General features: G+C 34.5%; 1 protein-coding gene across 9 annotated transcripts in view; it reads right to left on the reverse strand.

Annotated features, from left to right (window-relative positions):
* The window catches only part of LOC105476071 (vacuolar protein sorting 13 homolog B), an 859,286-nt gene that overhangs the window by 503,553 nt on the left and 333,184 nt on the right, over positions 1-22,549 (reverse strand). For all 9 annotated transcript variants that reach the window (XR_003016738.2, XM_011731700.3, XM_011731704.3 and 6 more), the window contains one exon: positions 2,217-2,326. Coding sequence is in view for 8 of the 9 variants with exons in the window: in XM_011731700.3 (XP_011730002.2) it covers positions 2,217-2,326 (110 nt within the window). In the remaining variant the exon portion in view is untranslated. The remainder of the gene's footprint in view (positions 1-2,216; positions 2,327-22,549) is intronic.

Genomic DNA, 22,549 nt, shown 5'->3' on the forward strand with positions numbered 1-22,549 from the left:
TTTGTGTTACAACTGCCTAAGGTATTCAGTACAGTAATACTCTGTATAGGTTTGTACCCTAGGAGCAATAGGCTATACCAGAGATGGGTTATAGCCCAAACGTCTAGCAGGCCATACCATCTAGGTTTGTGTAAGTATACTCTATGATGTTTGCACAACAACAAAATTGCCTAATGATGCATTTCTCAGAATGTATCCCCATCATTAAGGGGCATGTGATTGTATATTCATTTTAAAAGTTGTAATTTTTTAAAAAGTTAAAAATCAAAATATTTGAATATGCTTGGTATCAATTAAATGAATGTCTAATTTATTTAAGCTGCTAGAACACTCTACTTGACCTTCAGGGATATCTATGGTACACTGGAAATAATTGTATTACTTAGAGAATAACCAATCAAGAATTTACAAAGAAAATTTTTCCAGACTGGTTACTGCCATTAGTCTAACTTCTGTAGCACTCATTCTCTATATTCTGCTAGAGTAAACTTTCTAAAATCCAGCTCTGTTAATACCAGTTTCCTATAGCTCCTCTTTACCCTTCAAAATGAAGTCTCAAATACCTAGGACTACAAATTTTTTTTTCAGAAATTGATTTCCAATTTCTCCCAGTCTCTACAAGAACACTTCACTCCATTCTGGAACCACTGAAGTCTTTCTTGCCATGCTTTTGCATCTTCTTTGCCTTTGCTCAAACAGTTCAGTTTAAAACAACCTTCCCTGTCTGGCTCACTCCTAGATACTCAGCTTAGTTGTTAATTCCTCCTTTTCACACACTACCCTGCTTGTGAGAACTATTCCTCTTTTTTGTTTTCACATAATCCTGGACATACATATACATAGTAATTACTAAAAATGGCATTACTATATCCCTTAAGATTCTCAATGCACTACATACTCTCAGAGGGAGGGATATTCTCACCTATGACTTTTATTTCTGTGGCCATGGTGTATAGCATACTGCCTTACATTCTGTAACTACTCATTGAAGGGAAAAATGGGGACAGGTATGGCAGAAGTTTCAAATAAAATTAGGACAAAGTGAAGAAAAACCTTTAAAACGTGCTCCTTAGAGAGTATTTTTTGTTAAACTTTTTAATTCTTATATAATTATAAAATTGTGTATTCTTCTCCAATCAACTAGCTTGAAGTTACTTCAGAAAAAGGATACAAAGCTATTCCATATAGGATATTGCAAAATTATACTTAAGTTGATGGGAAATTATAATTCAATAAAGCACAAATTTGGCCTCAAAAATTCTTAGTTCTGTCATTTACTTACAGCTGTTTGACTATACATAAATGAATCTCAATAAACATCAGTTTCTTCATCTTTAAAATGAAAATAACAAAACTGTCAGATTTATGTTTAAGTATTCTAGAAACTATAATTGTCTACTTACTACTTTGTAATTCATACCTTTTTAAACAAACATATATTCCAACCTTTTTTGCACCAATCATCCCAATCCAAGAATTAGGTATTCGATGCATGTTTTTTGAAAAAACCTAAATATGACAAGGAAAGGTAGAAATAAAAATAAAAGCTGGCCAGGAGCTGTGGCTCACACCTGCAATTTCAGCACTTTGAGAGGCCGAGGTGGGCGCATCTCTTGAGGTCAGGAGTTTGAGACCAGCCTGGCCAACAGGTGAAACTTCATCTCTACTAAAAATACAAATATTAGCTGGGTACGATGGTATATGCCCATAATCCCAGCTACTCGGGAGGTTGAGGCATGAGAATCACTTGAACTTGGGAGGTGGTCCCAAGAAAATCACTTGAACCAGGGAGTGGGCCAAGATCACGCCACTGCACTTCAGCCTGGGAGGCAGAGTGAAACTGTGTCTCAAAACAAAACAAACAAACAAAAATGCCAATTCTTTTATTGAGCAATTCTTATGTATTGCACACCATGAGAAGGGACATGTAGGCACTATGAAAGAATGAAGACTGGTGAAATAGGACTCCTAAACTAGTTTCTGTTTTATAAGCCATTGTACAGAAAGCCCCTTTAGTAGTCAAAGAAACTTTATAATGACATGCAATTTCTCATGCAAAAATAAGGGAACGGAATTGTTTGAAAGGGGTAAAGTGGAGAGACAAAGGAAATCTGGTACATTTGTTAAAAAAGAATCAATCAAAAGACATATATAATTCTACTAAATGAATAAGAAAAATATTTGTTAAGAGAAAAAACTATTTAAAAATCTCTTACCTGTTGCATATGTCTACTTGTTCGTTTCTGAGGCTGATAGATGAGCCATGTATATAAGATTGGGTCAATATTAACTGCTAGTCCTTGTATACTGCAAAGAAGTACAGCACCTAGAAGATAAGATTTTTAAATTGCTATATAATTCCTCATAAAAAACAATAAGCTATTTATTACTTTACACCATGTAGGATAGCTGTGACATAATAGACAAACAGTAACAAGCGTTGGAAAGGATGTGGAGGAATGCAAACCCTGCTACACTGCTGGTAGGAATGTAAACTGGTACACCCACTTTGGAAAATACTATGGCATAACTGGGTCATATGGTAACTATATGTCTTTTTGAGGAAATGTGGACACCGAAAACTTATGTCCACACAAAAACGTGTATTCACATATTCATATCAGCATAATTTATAACAGCCAAAAAGTGAAATCAATATAAATTTCCATGAGTTGATGAATAAACAAAATGTGGTATTTCCATACAATGGAAAAGTATTCATCCATAAAAAGAAATGAAGTACTGATACATGCTACAGCATTGATGAATCTCAAAACATTAAGTGAAATAAGCCTGACCAAGAAAACATATATTTTAGAATTCCACTTATACGAAATTGCCACAAGAGGCAAAAACATAGAGACAAAAAGTAGATTTGTGGTTACCAGGGCCTGTGAGAGGGGAGAGTAGAAATAACTGCTAAGAGGTATGTAGTTTGAGAGTGATAAAAATACTCTGAAATTAGAAAACAATTGTAGAACCTGGTGAATATACTATAAACCACTGAATCACACAATATAAAATAATTGTATGGAAAGTGAATTACATCTCATTAAAAGTGCATTTGTCCATAAAATATAATAATAAGCTCAACTTTTTAGGCAAAGAACAATTTTTATATCGGCCCTGAAAATGGAATACGTTAGGTAAAATATTCCTAAATAACTTTTTCATTATATTAAAAAATTGATTCATGATTTGAAATAAATTATTATAATCATTCAATAAATCATTAAAAATTACAATTTTTAATGTTCAAAAGCAAAGAAAAAGAGCAGCCTAGATTAAATGCAGGCCAACATTCTGACATAAAACACAAAGCTGAAGTGTAACAGGTTGCAATTCCAACCTACTAACTAACCTATTTTTTGTCCCTTTCTGATGAAAAGTAGTTCAAATAGAAGTTACCTAAAGCAGAATATACAATTCTCAATTTATGTGCAGGTTATATACATCTCTATATAAGTTTCTGTAATTGTACATATATTTTTAATACAAATATTATTAGCTCCACTAGGATATATGAAACATAAAGGAAGGGATATTTGTCAATTTTGTTATCAGCTATACCTGTAGCATATAGGAAATATGCCATCATACTGAATAGGGAAAAGCTGTTGCATTCCCCTTGAAAACTGGCACCAAACAAGATGCCCTCTCTCACCACTCCTATTAGACACAGTACTGGAAGTCCTGGCCAGAGCAATCAGGAAAGAGAAAGAAAGAAAGCCCACCCAGATAGGAAGAGAGGAAGCCAAACTATCTTTGCAGACAACATGAAAATATATATCTAGAAAATCCCATAGTTTTGGCCTAAAAGCTCCTTAAGCTGATAAAGAACTTCAGTGAAGTCTTAGGATACAAATTCAACATACAAAAATCATTAGCATTTCTATACACTAACAACTGTCAAATTGGGAGCCAAATCAGGAATGCAATCCATTCACATTTGCCAAAAGAAGAATCAAATACTTAGGAAGACAGTTAACCAGGGAGGTGAAAGAGCCCTACAATGAGAACTACAAAACATGCTCAAAGAGATGACAGAAACAAATGGAAAAACATTCCATTCTCCTGGATAGGAAGAATCAGTATCGTTAAAAGGGCCATTCTGTCCAAAGCAATTTACAAATTCAATGCTGTTCCTATCAAACTATCAATGACATTCTTCACAGAACTAGAAAAAACTATTTTAAAATTCATATAAAATGAAAAAAGAGCTTGAGTAGTCAAGGCAATCCTAAGCTAAAAGAACAAAGCTGGAGGCATCACATTACCCAACTTCAATCTATACTACAAGACTATAGTAACCAAAACAGCATGACAACTTTACAAAAACAGACACATAAACCAATGGGACAGAACAGACAGCCAAGAAATAAGACTACACACCTACAACTATCTTATCTTCAACAAACCTGACAAAAACAGGCAATGGGGAAAATGATTCCCTATGCAATAAATGGTGCTGGAATTGGCTACCCATAAGCAAATAATTGAAACTGGACCTCTTCCTTAGACCGTATACAAAAGTCAACCTAAGATAGATCAAAGACTTAAATAAAAACCAAAAACTATAAAAATCCTGGAAGACAATGTAGACAACCATTGTGGACACAGGAACAGGCAAACATTTCATGATGATGATGCCATGATGAGAATGGCATGGGAGAAAATGCCAAAATGGGAGAAAATTTTTGCAAACTCTGCTTCTGACCAAGGTCTAATATCCAACATCTATAAGGAACATAAACAAATCTACAAGAAAAAAAAGCAAGCCCATTAAAAAGTGGGCAAAGGACATGAACAGACACTTTTCAAAAGAAGACATACATATGGCCAACCAGCATATGAAAAAAAGCTCAAGATCATTGATCATTAGAGAAATGCAAATCAAAACCACAATGAGATACCATCTCACAACAGATAGAACAGCTGTTATTAAAAAGGCAAAAAATGACAGATGTTGGTGAGATTGTGGTGAAAAGGCAACACTTATACACTGTTGGTGGAAGTGTAAATTAGTTCAACCATTGTGGAAAATAGTGTGGCGATTCCTCAAAGAGCTAAAAACAGAACTACAATTCAACCCAGCCATCCCATTACAAGGTACATACCCAAAACAATATAAATCATTCTACCATAAGGACACATGCACATGTATGTTCACTGCAGCACTATTCACAATAGCAAAGACATGGAATCAACCTAAATGCCTATCAATGGCAAACTGGATAATGGAAGTGTGTTACATATATATCATGGAATACTATGCAGCCATAAAAAAGAACAAGATCATGTCCTTTGCAGGAACATGGATAAGGCTGGAGGCCATTATCCTTAGCAAACTAATGCAGGAACAGAAAACAAAATACCACATGTTCTCACTGATTAGTGGCAGCTAAATGATGAGAACACATGGACACACAGAGGGGAAAAACAGACACTGGGGTCTATCAGAGGGTGGAGGGTGAAGGGCAGGAGAAGGGAGAGGATCAGAAAAAAATAACTATTGGTTTATTTTTTAGTACCCGGGTGGTGAGATAATCTGCACAACAAATCCCCATGACACAAGCTTACCTATATTATAAACATGCACTTGTATCCCTGAACCTAAAATAAAAGTCTATTTAAAAAAAAAAAGAAAGAAAGAAAAAATGCCTGATGGTAGGGGGTTAAGAAAGTATATATCAGAATAAACCATAGCTGGTTCTCAGGATAACTGAAAATAGTACATTTGTTCTATTATGTTATAGATTATTTAAACCAGGAAAATTAGTATTAATAACAAGTCCTATGAAAACTGATATATAAAAAGACAGATAAAAGAATGAAGGAGAAAATGTAAGAGAAAAAGAAATTTATCCTTTTTTCAAAGCTTTCCACAGAATCTTCAAATAACCAAAATTTGCCATGTATACTCCTATTCTACCATGTAGTTCTATTTTTCCCATAGGCCCAGAACCAGTATAAATCCCTAGGCAACATGCTCAGACAACAAAAGCAATGTACCCTCCCAAGGACCAATATGTGTACTGTTGAGCAATGATTCACTCAAGCAGATGTCAGAAAAGAAAGATACAGAAAAGCTAAACACAAGATGACTGCCAAATGGGATTCATAATTAAAGTCAACTGAAAATCCAATTTAATATAGAATATTTATTTTAACATATATTTATTACTTTCATAGGTTGCAAATTTCTCATAAGGACCTAAATTCTTCTACTTCCCAAGTATCACTTATACCCAGAATAAAGCCATAAAAATACCATATTAAGATAAATAAATAGGACTTTCCCAATATGATATCCAGTTTTCAAACAATTCTAGCAGCTCTATTACAGCTATTACAGCAAAGACTGTCATCTCCACAGACTAACAAGAATAAAGTAGTACAATATATACAGTAAGATTTAATTTGCATTGTATTCTTATTTGATGACAACTCATTCTCCCAAAAAAGTTACTAGGTAAGAAAGAGAATTCTCCCCCAATATGAAAAGTTGTTTACTAAGACCTTTTGATTTTAAAGCAATTAATGGAACAAGATCTAGAGAATTTAAAAGGTTTATTTAAATTCAGAAATATATAATTCAATCTCAAGGGTTAAAAGATCTTTCTAAAATCTATGTAAATAAAATTAAAATTAGATTTAAATTACTATGAATTTCCTTCTGTCCAATGAACCCCTTGTAATTTGTTCTATAATATCACATAAGTACCATATATAATACATATTATTTACTAACAATAAAGAAGACATTCACCAAAAGAAAAGTAAATTACATGAAGAAAGAAGACTTTGGATCCAGAAGACAAAAGATCTAACTCCAGAGAAAAGTGATGGGAATTCCAAGGCTTACAACAGTGAATTAGTCACAGGTACATAGAAAGCTTAGTAACAACAAAACACAATTATTAAACACAAGGAAATCAAATGTTATAAAGGAAAGAATAGCTATTAAGATACAACACAACTGTGACGTGAATAGTGTTAATACATGGAATGATACAAATTCTGAAATAATAAAAGAACAATTTAATCAATCAAATTTAGGATATAAGCAAATAAGAACATGTGATGAAGGCTGGAGAAAGTGAAAGATAGCCAATTATCATTTTCCACAGTAAGAAGTCAATAAATAATGCTCCAAAATCAATATTCAGGAAAAAAACAAGAAAAGCTATGTTATTTTAAAATATGGAAGTAAACACCAAAATGATTCCTGAAAATTTGTGAAACTAGTTACAGCTAGAAAAGGAAACATTAAAAAATGAGTTCTTGTCCACCCCCACACCACACACACAAAAATGTAACTGAGATTCTGAAACTTGGGACACCAGGACAGAGAGATAGATGAGCCGTAGACTTTCTTGTGAAGACCAACAGTCTCCGATCTTTTTGGCACCAGGAACTGGTTTTGTGGAAGACAATTTTTCCACGGATTTGAGGGGTGGAGGAATGGTTTCAGGATGAAACTGTTCCACCTCAGATCATCAGGCATTAATTCAATTCTCATAAAGAGAATGCAAAATCTAGATCCCTTGTATGCACATTTCATAATAGGGTTTGCACTCCTATGAGAATCTAATGCCACCAGTGATCTGACAGGAGGCAGAGCTCAGGTGGTAATGCTTGCTTGCCTGCTGCTCACCTCCTTTTGTGTGGCCCAGTTCCTAACAGGCCATGGACTGGAACTGGTCCATGGCCCAGAGGCTGGGGACCTTAGCTGTAGATACTAGAAAAAAGCAGGAAAAAAGTTGTCTCTTCGAGAAAGTCTCCAATTCACTGTTATGTGACATCTACAAATTATGATCTTTCATTTATGTTTCCCATAACAAAAAAATCAGCAAGCAGTGCAGAAAACAAACCACTGTTAATAAGAGTCAAAAATATTAATGAATAAAACATTTAGATCCTCAAGCACTGAAGGTATTAGAATACAGAATATAAAACAGCTATGTATAAAATATTTAAAAACAAATTTATGAAATCATGAAGATAAACTATGAGAAAGCACCAGCAACAAGTAGACAGATTTTAAAGAAAAATGAAAATCATAGAAATGACAAATTGTTGAAGTAAAAAAACTTACTGAACATGTTAAAAAGCACGTTAGATGCAGTTGAAGAGAGAATTAAGGAAATGGAAGCTACATAACAAGATAGTTTAGAATGTAACCCCAGATTGAAAAATAATGAAACTTTTAAAATGAAGCTAGAGAGAGAGAGGTCTGAGTGAGAAGACATAGCATATGTCTTATTGGACTTGAGAAAGATATTAGAGAATGGGGAAGAGGCAATATGGTTTTAAAAAAAGGTAATGGCTGAGTATTTTACAGAAATGTTGAAAGATAATAAACTTTAAATCTAGGAGGCCCAATAAACCCCAAACTGGATAATTAAATCTACACTAAGCAAAAAAAGAAGTTGTAAACGAGTGAAGATAAAGAGAAGATCAGAAAAGTACTCAAAAAGATAGATCACCCGAGGAAAGAATGCATAAAGGCAAATAAATTTATGACCAACCTCTCAGCCAATAGTAAATGATATCATTATATAATTTTAATTAAATACTTACATATATGTTACCTATTTTTGTGCGTACCTAATGTTACATTGAAAAAACAGTAAAGAAAGAAAAAAGATATTGATTTTTTAAATAATTCAGGATTATGTTTTTTAAGATTATGTATCTAAGTACAGGTCACATTATATACTATATATTTTTTGATTATGATGAAAAAATTTAAAAACCTAGTAAACAAAATGGCATATAAATTTAAATGCATGCAAACTGGACAAGATGCAAGTATGTTAAGAAATTACAGATATCCTCCATATTGTACAAATTATTATAGAAGTCTTTTCAGATATGTCTAAAACTAAATGTGTTCAATGAATTTTCAAATTCTCAACATGTGATTGGGACACCATTTTATTTGAGATTTTATAGAGAGAAAACTGAAAAAAAAGTAATAAATATTTTCAAAAGGAAAATTAAACTTGAAGGTCTTATTATAATTAAGAAGTTAAAAATACTTCACCAAACTAAAAGTTATATGATTACATTATACCAAAAATGACCTCATGACTTATAGCCAGCCTTAAAATTTATGAATGTTATAGATGATAAAAGAGAGTAATCCATTAATTTAACACCAATTTGGTTGAAATTACAATTTAGAGATAATGTTCTTTTAAATTTAGAGAGAGATTTTCATCATATACTCAATTCACAAGATACCAACCTTTAAAAATAGCACACAAGTTCTAACATGTAAATATCTGGGCAATTAGTTTAATATTGAGTTAACACAGACCAGATCCACCACAGATCACTAAAATTTGGCAGTATTTTATTCTGTTTAATTTTAGCCTGGGAGACAAGTAATGAGAAAAGTGTGGTTTACTGCTCTCCTCGCTGACCAAATGGCTCACTTATCCACATTCCACTCAGGCTTCACCCTGAGGTGGAAATCAGGGTGTCACTGTCATTTGCAGTTACATTCTACGCTGAAACATGAGAGCTGAAATAAGAGTTAGAGACCAAAGTTGCACAGTACTAAAATTAAACATACATGCCTCTTGGCAGCTATAGAAGCTTACCAGCCAATGAGACTGTCCTATAATATATCAAGTAATATTAGGAAAAAGTATCCTGTGTTTTTTCTTAAACCAATGAATGAGACAAAAAAATACAAACATATTAATTTACATCTAAGTTGTTAAAACTCACTATTTTTCTATTAAGCAGCTATAGTAAAGAAATTTGTAGAATTGTATAGCTCCTAAGAAATTACGTGCTACTCTAATTTTTTAAGAATAATTTCGATAATTTTGGCTAAATAGTTAAGGAAATAACAGAAATAAAATAAAAAAGGAACCACTACTTCAAAAACAAGGGTAAGGAATAAAGGCAAGAGGGGAATCAGAGACTAAGAAACGACAGAGCAGAGATGAGCTGCCAACTACTAGCAACTTTATCTAGGGGAATTGTCAAATTTGGTATAAAGGAATATTAAGATTTGTAGCTGTGTGTATATGGTAGCTGGTCACTTCCTCTTCTCATAGGATGTAGAAAATTGCAAGAGAATTCTATCCCTTTGTAGCAACAAGAACTTTTCAACATTCATCAGAGCAGAGTTCCTAAGGGAATCCAATGAATAAAAACTGTGAAAGTCAAAGGTCTCTCACAGGAGAGAAGAAATGAATAGTGGCTATCATTCTTGGCAGAGTAGTATGAGAAGAAAGTTGATAAGAAGAAAATAACTGCACTTTAAAAAAATGTCAAAAGACCCAGTTGGGGGGTGCATGATAGTTCAGAATCACTGAGAACTCTAGACACAGGGGATCCTACCCACTTGCCATCTATTTTCCACAGGTGTCGATCAATTGTTCATGAGAATGACAAGAAGCAGGGCTGGAGAGATAAGATGCCTGCTGAAGTGCAGGCCCATAGATATGAATGAAGTCTGAGTGCAAAGCAGGAGAATGAAAAGAAATCTCACGAGTACTCTAAACCTTAAACTGAGTACCAGGAGGAAGGGCAATCTGTGTCTGGCAGAAAGAAAGAAGCACTGAGAGATACCTCCCTAAGGCACAAGTTAACAAGGCATGCAGAATTCTGAAGGTGTATCAGGAGAACTAAGCAGAAACTACAAACCATACAAAAACAAAGATCCTAATCTTGCTCTCAAAAAACACAGGGTCCTGTAGTGAACTTAACATAAGTTTTAAAAGAATAATATATAGCTCAAATATGGAATAAAAGCCAAATACCAGACCCAACGGAACTATGCTAATGCCATGACAAAAGAAGAGGCACGTATTTTTGTGGACATAAACATTATTTACATAGGCTCCATTCTCTTTATACACAACATTTGACATTACATAAAAAACTACTGTGAAATATAAAAAAGCAAGAAGAAATGACTGATTATAAAACGAAGAAACAATCAATACACCAGTCTCAGAGGTGGCCCAGATATTGGAATTATCAAACAAGGACTTTAAAACAACTTTGATAATAAAGATGTTAAGTAATTAAAAAGAGTAGACAATATGTTTGAATCGAAGGAAAATTTTAGCAGAGAGAAAGTATAAAAAAGAGTCAAATGAAAATATTAGATTTTTAAAAACACAATATCAGAGATGAAAAACGATTTCCCAAATGGACATATATCGACCAATAGATTAAAAAAGCTCAGCAAACCCCAAGAAGAATAAATAGAAAGAAACGAGATCTAGATATATCATCATCAAACAGCAGAAAAGCAAACGTAGAAAAAAATTTTAAATCATCCAGAAGAAAAAAAAAAAGACACTATATATATAAGGAAATCATAAGAATAATTTCTCATCAGAAGTAATGGTGACCAGAAAATAATAGAATTTTTTAAATGTTAAAAAAGTCAAACTAGATTTCTATGCCCATAGAAAATGTCCTTCAAAGATGAAGATAAAATAAAAATAAAATGACAGAGAGAATTTGTCTTCAGAAAATTTGTGCTACAAGAAACTGTAAGATAAATGCTTTAGATTGAAAGGAAATTATATTAGATAGAAACTTAACTCTAGAGAAGGAATGAAGAACAAAGGGTAAATATCTTGGTTAAAAAAAAAGAAGAGTTCCTTTTGCTACTTTTTTGAAGCATGGTCTCACTCTGTTGCCCAGGTTGGAGTGTAGTGGCATGATCACAGCTCACTGTAGCCTCTATCTCCCATATTCAAGTGATCCTCCCACCTCAGGCTCAGGGGTGCCACTATACCCGGCTATTTTTATTTTATATTTTTGCAGAGATGATGTCTCACTATGTTGCCCAGGCTGGTCTTGAACTCCTGAGCTCAAGCGATCCTTCCACCTCAGCCTCCCAAAGTGCTGAGATTACAGGCATGAGCCACAGTGCTCAGCCTAAGTTAACATTTTATCTCCTTCTAAATTACTTATGTGTCTTATTTCTCATTTGTCACAGAATCCACCAGGAAGATGTAATGGTAACCTCAAACCATGAGTCAGTAATTAATACTTCAAGATGTTCCAAAGTTATCCTCTGATTTTATAATCACAATGTTAACTACTAAAACAATAAAGGTAATTATAGACAGCTTTGACAATGAAAAGCTCAGAACTACTTTTTTTTTTTTTAATTTACTTCAAGTTGTGGGATACATGTACAGAACATGCAGGTTTGTTACATAGGTACACATGTGCCATGGTGGTCTGCTGCACCTATCAACCCATCATGTAGGTCTTAAGCCCCGCATGCATTAGGCATTTGTCCTAATGCTCTCTCTCCCATTGCCCCCCACCTCCCAACAGGTACCGGTGTGTGATGTCATCCTCCGTGTCCATGTGTTCTCATTGTTCAACTCCCACTGATGAGTGAGAACATGTGGTATTTGGTTTTCTGTTCCTGTGTTAGTTTGTTGAGAATTATGGCTTCCAGCTTCATCCATGTCCCTATAAAGGACATGAACTCATTCTTTTTTGTGGCTGCATAGTATTCCATGGTGTATATGGGCCACATTTTCTTAATCCAGTCTATCATTGATGGGCATTTGGATGGGTTACAAGTCTTTCCTATTGTAAATAGTGCTGCAATAAACATATGTGTGCATGTGTCTTTATAGCACTATGATTTATAATCCTTTGGGTATATACCCAGTAATGGGATTGTTAGGTCAAATGGTATTTCTATAGAGTTCTAGATCCTTGAGGAATCGCCACACTGTCATCCACAATGGTTGAACTAATTTACACTCCCGCCAACTGTGTAAAAGCATTCCTATTTCTCCACAGCCTTGCCAGCATCTGTTGTTTCCTGACTTTTTAATCATTGCCATTCAAACTTGTATGAGATGGTATCTCATTGTGGTTTTGATTTGCATTTCTCTAATGACCAGTGATGACGAGCTTTTCTTCATATGTTTGTTGGCCACATAAATGTCTTCTTTCGAGAAGTGTCTGTTCAGGTGGGGTTATTTGCTTTTTCTCTTATAAATTTGTTTAACTTCCTTGTAGATTTTGAATATTACACCTTTGTCAGATGATTAGATTGCAAAAGTTTCTCCCATTCTGTAGGCTGCTTGTTCACTCTGATGATAGTTTCTTTTGCTGTGTAGAAGCTCTTTAGTTTGATTAGATCCCATTTGTCGATTTTGGCTTTTGTTGCCATTGCTTTTGGTGTTTTGGTCGTGAAGTCTTTGCCCATGCCTTCATCCTGAATGGTATTGCCTACGTTTTCTTCTAGGGTTTTTATGATTTTGGGTTTGACATTTGTCTTTAATCCATCTTGAGTTAATTTTTGTATAAGTGTAAGGAAGGGGTCGAGTTTCTGTTTTCTGCATGTGGCTAGAAATACAACTTACAAAGGACATGAAGGAGCTCTTCAAGGATAACTACAAACCACTGTTCAAGGAAATAAGAGAGGATACAAACAAATGGAAAAAAATTTCATGCTCACAGACAGGAAGAATCAATATCAAAAATGGCCATACTGCCCAAAGTAATTTACAGATTCAATGCTATTCCCATTAAGCTACCACTGACTTTCTTCATAGAATTAGAAAAAACTACTTTAAATTTCATATGGAACCAAAATAGAGCCAATCTAGCCAAGACAATCCTAAGCAAAAAGAACAAAGCTGGAGGCATCACACTACCTGACTTCAAACTATACTACAAGGCTACAATAACCAAAACAGCCTGGTACTGGTACCAAAACGAATATATAAACCCTTGGAACAGAACACAGGTCTCAAAAATAGCACCACACATATACAACCATCTGATCTTCAACAAACCCAACAGAAACAAGCAATGGGAAAAGGATTCCCTATTTAATAAATGGTGCATCTATAAAGTTAATATCTTTTTACTAATTCCATTTCCAGAAATCTATGTTAAGGAAATACAGAAATTGCTTAGTATTAAAAATTTCCCATAGAACTATCTAAAGGTCCAAAACTGAGGACTGGTTCAACAAACTGTGGTGTTAGCCATGTACAAAATGGTAGCAGTCTTTTAAAGATAGTTGTGAAGATTATGTGATAATGATAACATTCTTGTGACATTAACAGAGATTTTATATACAATTTAATAAAGGTCAAATAAGTATCAGTAGAATAAAAACCTAGAAAGATGTATGTTTTTAAAAATTTCAAGTGGTTTGTGATTTGGTGGTGAGTTATTTTTCTTCTGCTTTCCATATTTTTTTAATACTCCAAATCCTGTTTACTCAATATATAATTATTTTTATAAAAAAGAGTTAAGGTTGGGTGCAGCAGCTCGTATCTGTAATCCCAGCACTCTAGGAGGCCCAGGTGGGCAGATCACTTGAGTCTAGGAGTTCGAGACCAGCCTGGCCAAAATGGTGAAACCCCATCTCTACTAAAAATACAAAAATTAGTAGGGCATGGTGGTATACATCTGTAGTTCCAGCTACTTGGGAGGCTGAGGCAGGAGTATCACTTGAACTCTGGAGGCGGAGGTTGCAGTGAGATGAGATTGCACCACTGCACTCCAGCCTGGATGACAGAATGAGACTCCATCTCAAAAAAAAAAAAAAAAAAAAAAAAAAAAGACCTTCACAAAATATATGTAGATATCTACAGATTTTATGCATTTAGAGGATAAATCAGATTTAAGTTATTCTTCTGCCTAAACACTGCTTTACCAATCTACTTTAAATTAAATCCAGACTTCTTACCATAGCCTACAAAGCTGTATACAAGCTGATTCTCGCCTCTCTCTGAATTCCCATCCGGTGGCACTCTCCCTATTGACCATACTCCAGCTACCCTTCAATATATCAAATTCTTCGCTGTCCCTTCAGGTTAAATCACTTCTTTATGATCTCTTCGGAGAACCCTGTCACTTAACACCCTATCAAATTAGGTTTTCCCATTTTTTGATATCACATTACCTTGTTTGCTATTAATTAACATTTATAATAATGTAATTTTTTGCTTACTTATTACCTCCTTAGATGGAATGCCAGCTCATATCCGGAACCATTTCTATTGCTCAAATTACATCCAATGCCAAGCACAGTGACTGGCACTTAAAAAACACAAAATCTGTTGAATAAATGTATAAACATATTATTATACCTATCTTTAATTTTACAAACAGTTATTACAAAGTGTAGCTCCATTTCATCCAGAAGTAGGTATTGTAAAGTATGCTTCAAATCAAAGAATACTCCAAATATTACTCAATAAGAGACACACTGTGATTACCAATGACAGGTAAAACTGTTTTCTGGACTAGTTTCCAATATTTCAGGGTAATACTATTTTATGTATGCTATTCCTTTAGTCTTTATTCAGATTATACAAACAATATAGAATTACTGGAGACATTGTAGAATCAACAAAAAAGGAGGGAGAAGAAAAGGAAGTTTTATTAATCAATATTAACATTTTGCTATAGACGAAACTCCTCATATTTGATGACTTAAAACCCTAGCTGTTCCAACATTGTAGCCCATGAAGTTAGTATCCCCAACAAGTATACATTCTAAAAACAACTACTTTTTCTTTTATGAAGAGCCTTTTCCTGTGTCATTTTTCCTGTGTCAAAGTAGATAATACTCTCTAGCATTCCTTTCCCCTTGTCCCAGACACCCCTAAATCTCCAAGTAAGCCTAAATTGTTTCTTATTCCAGTTCTATGTGGGCTTCCACCAATTCTACATAGGACAACCTGACAGAACTCAGACTCGCGCCCACTGCCTCACAATCACATATAGTTTATTGAGATTATCAATCAAGGTGTTCTCTACTCCTCTGCCTTCTGGATATGTATGTGGCTTAAACCAGGTGTCATAAATTGGTCTTAATTGCCTACTTAAATCTATATATATTTCATTTTACTCTATGCATATAATTGGTCAACATAACAATCCTCTTCCTTCCCTCTCCCTTTCTTTCTTTAACTAACATTTATGTTCAAATTATTGTGTTAGCTACTCAAGGTTCAAAGATGAATAAAGGAAAATAGCATTCTCAAGGAATCTTGTGGTGACAGTAGGAAAGAGGGACAGCAATAAACAATTATAAAATAAGGGACAGGTACAACTTTAAAACTGTGGAAAGGGTAGGGTTATATGCCTCACAATGAAAGGAGAAGGGACATAGTACAAACGATTTCTAAGTAGAGTCCTAAAGAAGGAGAAGGACTCTGCCAATCATACAAGAAGCAGGAAAGAACAACACAGAAACAGACACTAGCTTGTGCAACAACACGGAAATAAGGAAAAGTATGATACGTTCAGGAACATATGAGTAGTTTTAACAGGATGGAGCAAAAAAATGTAGGGAATATGGCTAGATCATGAATGCCCATTCTAGGGAATTAATCTTTTATTCTGGGAGAGTGAAATACAACTAAAGACTTAAATATAACTGGGGAAAAATAAAATCTCAAGTGTGCATTTAAGAAAAATAAAAATTAATGGAGCATGGACTATGGATTGGGGGATTTAGGGTACTAAGTAGGTAAACACTATTTAGCACCACTACTTTTAAAATTATTTAAGGCATTTGGGACAAAAATCACAAAGGCATGACCTGAGATAGTAAAAGTCATATTGAAAAGAGTGACAAATTTCTAAAAATATTTTATTTTAGAGACAGAAATAAGATTATATAACTAAATAGATTTAAGATACAGGAAGGAATAGTTTGAAGCACTGAGAGGATACAATGGTACAATCATTTATGAAATGTACTAAAAAAATGAATTTGAAGAGAAAGAGGAAGATGGTAATTTGGGAAATTAGGGATGTTTATGGGACATCTTTACCCACATAAACATATTGAGAAGCATTTAAAATATATAAGATAACATTGTGTTTGTGTTGGGGTAGGGGGGATTCCCAGAGCTAGAACTGCAACTGAACTAGAGGGAAGAAAGCAGTTAGGCTAATCAAATAATAAGAGAAATCTGAAAAGGAAATTAAGGAATGGTCAAAAGGACAGAATCAGGATACAAAAACTAAGACTATCCTATGTCTCTTTCCTCAGCATTTTCAAGAGAATGGTCCAAGCACCAAATGCTAATAAAATTGGGCTTTTAAAAACATTTGATTTTATGAAAAGAACAATAGTCTTCTACTGAGGTTTTATTTCCCTTGGTTCTCTTTCTTTCCCAATAATTAACAATAGTCCTATAACTAAATCTCCTTGGAGTGGCATGGTTCATCTCTTGATCTTCCCCAATCCCTTTAAAAATGGAACCAAACAGTCAGGTGTGGTGGCTCATGCCTATAATCCAGCACTTTGGGAGGCCGAGGTGGGTGGATCACCTGAGGTCACCTGAGGTCAGGAGCTGGAAACCAGCCTGGCCAACATGGCAAAACCCTGTCTCTACTAAAAACACAAAAATTAGCTGGGCGTGGTGGCATACGCCTGTAATCCCAGCTACTCAGGAGGCTGAGGCAGGAGAACAGCTTGAACCCAAGGAGGCTGAAGACAGGCTATTTGAAAATACACACCCAGAGGTGACAAAAGAAAAAAGAGAAGAGTGAAGCACATCTATCTAGATCCAGAAAATAAATTCAGAAGGTCAAATCTAAGAGTTATTAGCCCTAAAGTGGAGGCAGGGAGAGATATAGGTGTAGAAAGTTTATTCAAAAGGATAATAACAGAGGACTTCCCAAACCTAGAGTAAGATATCAATGTTCAAGTATAAGAGGTTTACAGAACACCCAGCAGATTTGAGCCAAAGAAGACAATCTTATGAAATTTAATAATCAAACTCTTAAAAGTCAAGGATGAAGAAAGGATCCTAAAAGCAATAGAAAAGAAACAAATAAACTAACAATGGAGCTCCAATACGTCCGGCAGCAGACTTTTCAGTGGAAACTACAGGCCAGGAGAGAGTGGCATGAAATACTTAAAATTCTGAAGGGAAAAACCTTTCACTCTAGAATAGTATATCCTGTGAAAATATCATTCAAACATGAAGGAGAAATAAAGACTTACCCAAACAAACAAAATCTGAGAGATTTCATCAACACCAGACCTGTCCTAAAAGAAATGCTAAAGGAAGTTCTTCAATCAGAAAGAAAAGGACACTAAGCAATAAGAAAACATCTGAAGGTACAAAACTCTCTAGTAATAATAAGCACACAGAAAAAACACAGAATACTGTAATGCTGTAATTGTGTACAAACTACTCTTAAGTAGAAAGAATAAAAGATGAACCAATCTAGGACAGTAACTACAATAACTTTTCAAGACATTGACAGTACAATAAGATATACATAGAAAAAACAAGTTAAAAAGCAAGGGGGTAAAGTTAATATGTAGAGTTTTTGTTAGTTTTCATTTTTCTTGATTGCTTGTTTATGCAGGCAGTGATAAGCTGTCATCAGTTTAAAATAATGGGTTATAAGATAGTACTTGCATGCCTCATAATAACATTAAATCAAAAAACATACAACAGATACACAAAAAATAAAAGCAAGAAATTAAATCAAACCATCATAGAAAATTAACTTCCCTAAAAAGAAGACAGGAAAATAGAAAAGAAGGAAGACCACAAAACAATTGAGAAAACAGTAAGAAATGGCGGAAGAAAGTCTTTACTTATCAATAATAACACCGAATGTAAATGGACTAAACTCTCCAATCAAAAGACATAGAATGGCTGAATGGATAAAAAAAACAAGACTCAATGATCTATTGCCTACAGAAACACACTTCACCCATAAAGACACTCAAATACAAAATAAAGGGATGGAAAAAGAAATTCAAAGCAAATGGAAACCAAAAAAGTGCAGGAGTAGCTATACTTATATCAGACAAAATACATTTCAAGACAAAAACTTTAAGAGACAAAGGAGGTCATTATATAATGATAAATGGTAGATTCCGGAAGGGGATATAATTGTAAATTTTAATGTACCAAACACTGGAGCACCCAGATATATAAAGCAAATATTATTAGAGCTAGAAAGATAGACCCCAATACAATAAAAGGTGGACACTTCAACACCGCACTTTCAGCACTGGAGGGATCTGTCAGAAAGAAAATCAACAAAGAGATACCATATTTAATCTGCATTGTAGACCAAATGGACCTAACAGATATTTACAAAACATTTCATTCAATGGCGACAGAATACAAATTCTTCTCCTTAGCACATGGATCTTTCTCAAGGATAAATCATGTGTTAGGTCACAAAACAAGTCTTAAAACAAACAAACAAAAAACTGAAATAATATCAAGCATCTTCTCTGATCATGGTGGAATAAAACTAGAAATCAGTAACAAGAGGAATATTGGAACACATGAAAATTAAACAACATGACCCTGAATGTCCAGTGGATCAATGAAGAAATTAAGGAGAAAATTGGAGGGCTGGGCGTGGTGGCTCATGCCTATAATTCCAGCACTTTGGGAGGCCGAGGGGGGGCAGAACACAAGGTCAGAATTTCGAGACCAGCCTGGCCAATATGGTGAAACCCCATCTCTACTAAAAATACAAAAATTAGCCATGTGTGGTGGTGTGTGCCTGTAGTCCCAGCTACTCGGGAAGCTGAGGCAGAAGAATCGCTTGAACCGGGGAGGCAGAGGTTGCAGTGAGCTGAGATCGTGCCACCACACTCCAACCTGGGCGACAGACTGAGACTCCGTCTCAAAAAAAAAAAAAAAAAAAAAAAAAGGAGAAGAAGAAAATTGGAAAATTTCTTGAAACAAATAATAATGAAAACAGTGAACCAAAACAGCAAAAGCAGTACTAAGGGGGAGTTTATAGCTAAGTTTATAGCTATAAACAAATACATCAAAAATAAGAAAACTTTCAAATCACCTAATGATATATCTTAAATAACTGGAAAAGCAAGAGCAAGCAAATCTGAAATCTGTAGAATAAAAGAAATAATAAAGATCAGAGCAGAAATAAATGAAATTGAAATGAAGAAAATGCAAAAATCAATGAAATAAAACTGATTTTTTGAAAAGGTAAACAAAATTGACAAACTTTTAGCCAGATTAAGAAAAAAAAATAAGATACAAATAAAATCAAAGATGAAAAACGAGACATTACAATCAATACCACAGAAATTTGAAGGATCATTAGTGGCTACTATCAGCAACTATATAACAATAAATTAGAAAATCTAGAAGAAATGGATAAATTCCTTGTTACATGTAACCTACCAAGATTGAAGTATGAAGAAATACAAAACCTGAACCAACCAATAGCAAGTAATGAGATCAAAGCTGTAACAAAAAGTATCCTAGCAAAGTCCAGAACCAATTGGCTTGACTGCTGAATTCTACCAAACAATTAAAGAAAAACTAATACCAATCCTACTCAAACTATTTCCAAAAATAGAGAAGGTAATATTTCCAAACTCATTCTACGAGGCAAGTATTACCCTGATCCCAAAAGCCAGACAAAGATACATCAAAAAAAGAAAACTACAATAGACGCAGTGGCTCTCACTTGTAATCCCAGCACTTTGGGAGGCCGGGGCGGGGGGACTGCTTCAAGCCATGAATTTGAGACCAGCCTGGGCAATATGGTGAAACCCTGTCTCTACAAAAAATACAAATATTAGTTGTGCATAGTAGCACATGCCTGTAGTCCCAACTACTTGGGACGCTGATGTGGGAGGGTCACTTGAGCCTGGAAGGTCAAGGCTGCAGTAAGCCATGAGCATGTCACTGCACTCCAGTCTAAGTGACAGAGTGAGACCTTGTCTCAAAAACAAAGAAGAAAACTACAGGACAATATCTATAATGAATATTGATGCAAAAATCCTCAACAAAATAATAGCAAACCAAATTCAGCAATACAGCAATACATTAAAAAAAAAGCATTCATCATGACCAAGTGGGATTTATTCCAGGTACGCAAGTATGGTTCAACATATGCAAATCAACTAATGTGATACATCATATCAACAGAATTAAGGACAAAAACCATATGATCATTTTGATTGATGCTGAAAAAGCATTTGATAAAATTCAACATTCTTCCTTGATAAAAACCCTCAAAAGACAGAGTACAGAAGAAACACAGCTCAACATAATAAAAGCCATATATACAGACCCACAGCTAGTATCATACTGAATGGGGAAAATCGGAAAGTACTTCCTCTGAGAACTGGAACATGACAAGGGTACCCACTTCACTACTACCATTCAACAGAGTTCTGGAAGTCCTAGCTAGAGCAATTAGACAAGAGCAACAAATAAAAGGCATCCAAACTGGAAAGAAACAAGTTAAATTATCATTGTTTGCAGATGATATGATTTTATATTTGGAAAAGCCTAAGGACTCCACCAAAAAAACTATTAGAACGGAAAAATTCGGTAAAGCTGCAGGATACAAATTCAACATACAAAAATCAGTAAGATTTCCATATGCCAACAGCAAACAATCTTTGAAAAAGAAATCAAGAAAGTAAACCCATTTACAATAGCTACAAATAAAATAACTAGGAATAAATTTAACCAAGGAAGTGAAAGATCTCTACAATGAAAACTATAAACCATTGATGCAAGAAATTGAAGAAGGCACAATAAAATAAAAATATATTTCATGTTCATGGATTAGAAGAATCAATATTGTTAAAACATCCATACTACCCAGAGCAATCTACATCTTCATTGCAATCCCTATCAAAATACCAATGACATTCTTCACAGAAAAAAATTATCCTAAAAATAATACGGAATCAAAAACAGACCCAAAATAGCCAAACCCATCTTGAATAAAAAGAAAAAAATTGAACATTACCTGATTTCAAGTTTTACTACAGAGTTATAGTAAACAAAATAACCTGGCACAGGCATAAAAACAGACATAGACCAACGGAACAGAATAGAAAACCCAGAAACAAATCCATCCATCTACAGTGAACTCATTTTCGACAAAGGTGCCAAGAACACATATTGGGAAAAGGACAATCTCTTCAATGAATGGTGCTGGGAAAACTAGATATCCATAGGCATAAGAATAAAACTAGATCCCATCCCTCTATCTCTTGCCATATGCAAATATCAAATCCAAGTAGATTAAAGACTTAAATCTAAGACCTCAAACTATGAAACTGCTAAAAGTAACCAATGAGGAAACTCTCCAAAACACTGATCTGAGCAGAGATTTCTTGAGTAATACCCCACAAGCAAAAATGGACAAATGGGATCACATTCAGTTAAAACACTTCTGTACAGCAAAGGAAACAATCAACAAAGTGAAGAGACAAAACACAGAATGGGAGAAAATGTTTGCAAACTACTTATCTGACAAGGGATTAATAACCAGAGTAGACATATCTCAAAAGAAGACATACAAACTGTAAATACATAGCGACCAAACTATCGAAGAATCCCACTGCTAGGTATAAACCCAAACGAAAGGAAATCAGTACATCAAAGAAGTATCTACACTCCCATGTTTGTTGCAGCACTGTTCACAATAGCCAAGATTTGGAAGCAACCTAAATGTCCATCAACAGATGCATAGATTTTTAAAACGTGATGCATATACATAATGGAGAGGCATTTAAAACCTAAATGCC

Source organism: Macaca nemestrina, chromosome 8, assembly GCF_043159975.1.
Source record: "Macaca nemestrina isolate mMacNem1 chromosome 8, mMacNem.hap1, whole genome shotgun sequence".
Lineage (NCBI taxonomy): Eukaryota > Metazoa > Chordata > Mammalia > Primates > Cercopithecidae > Macaca > Macaca nemestrina.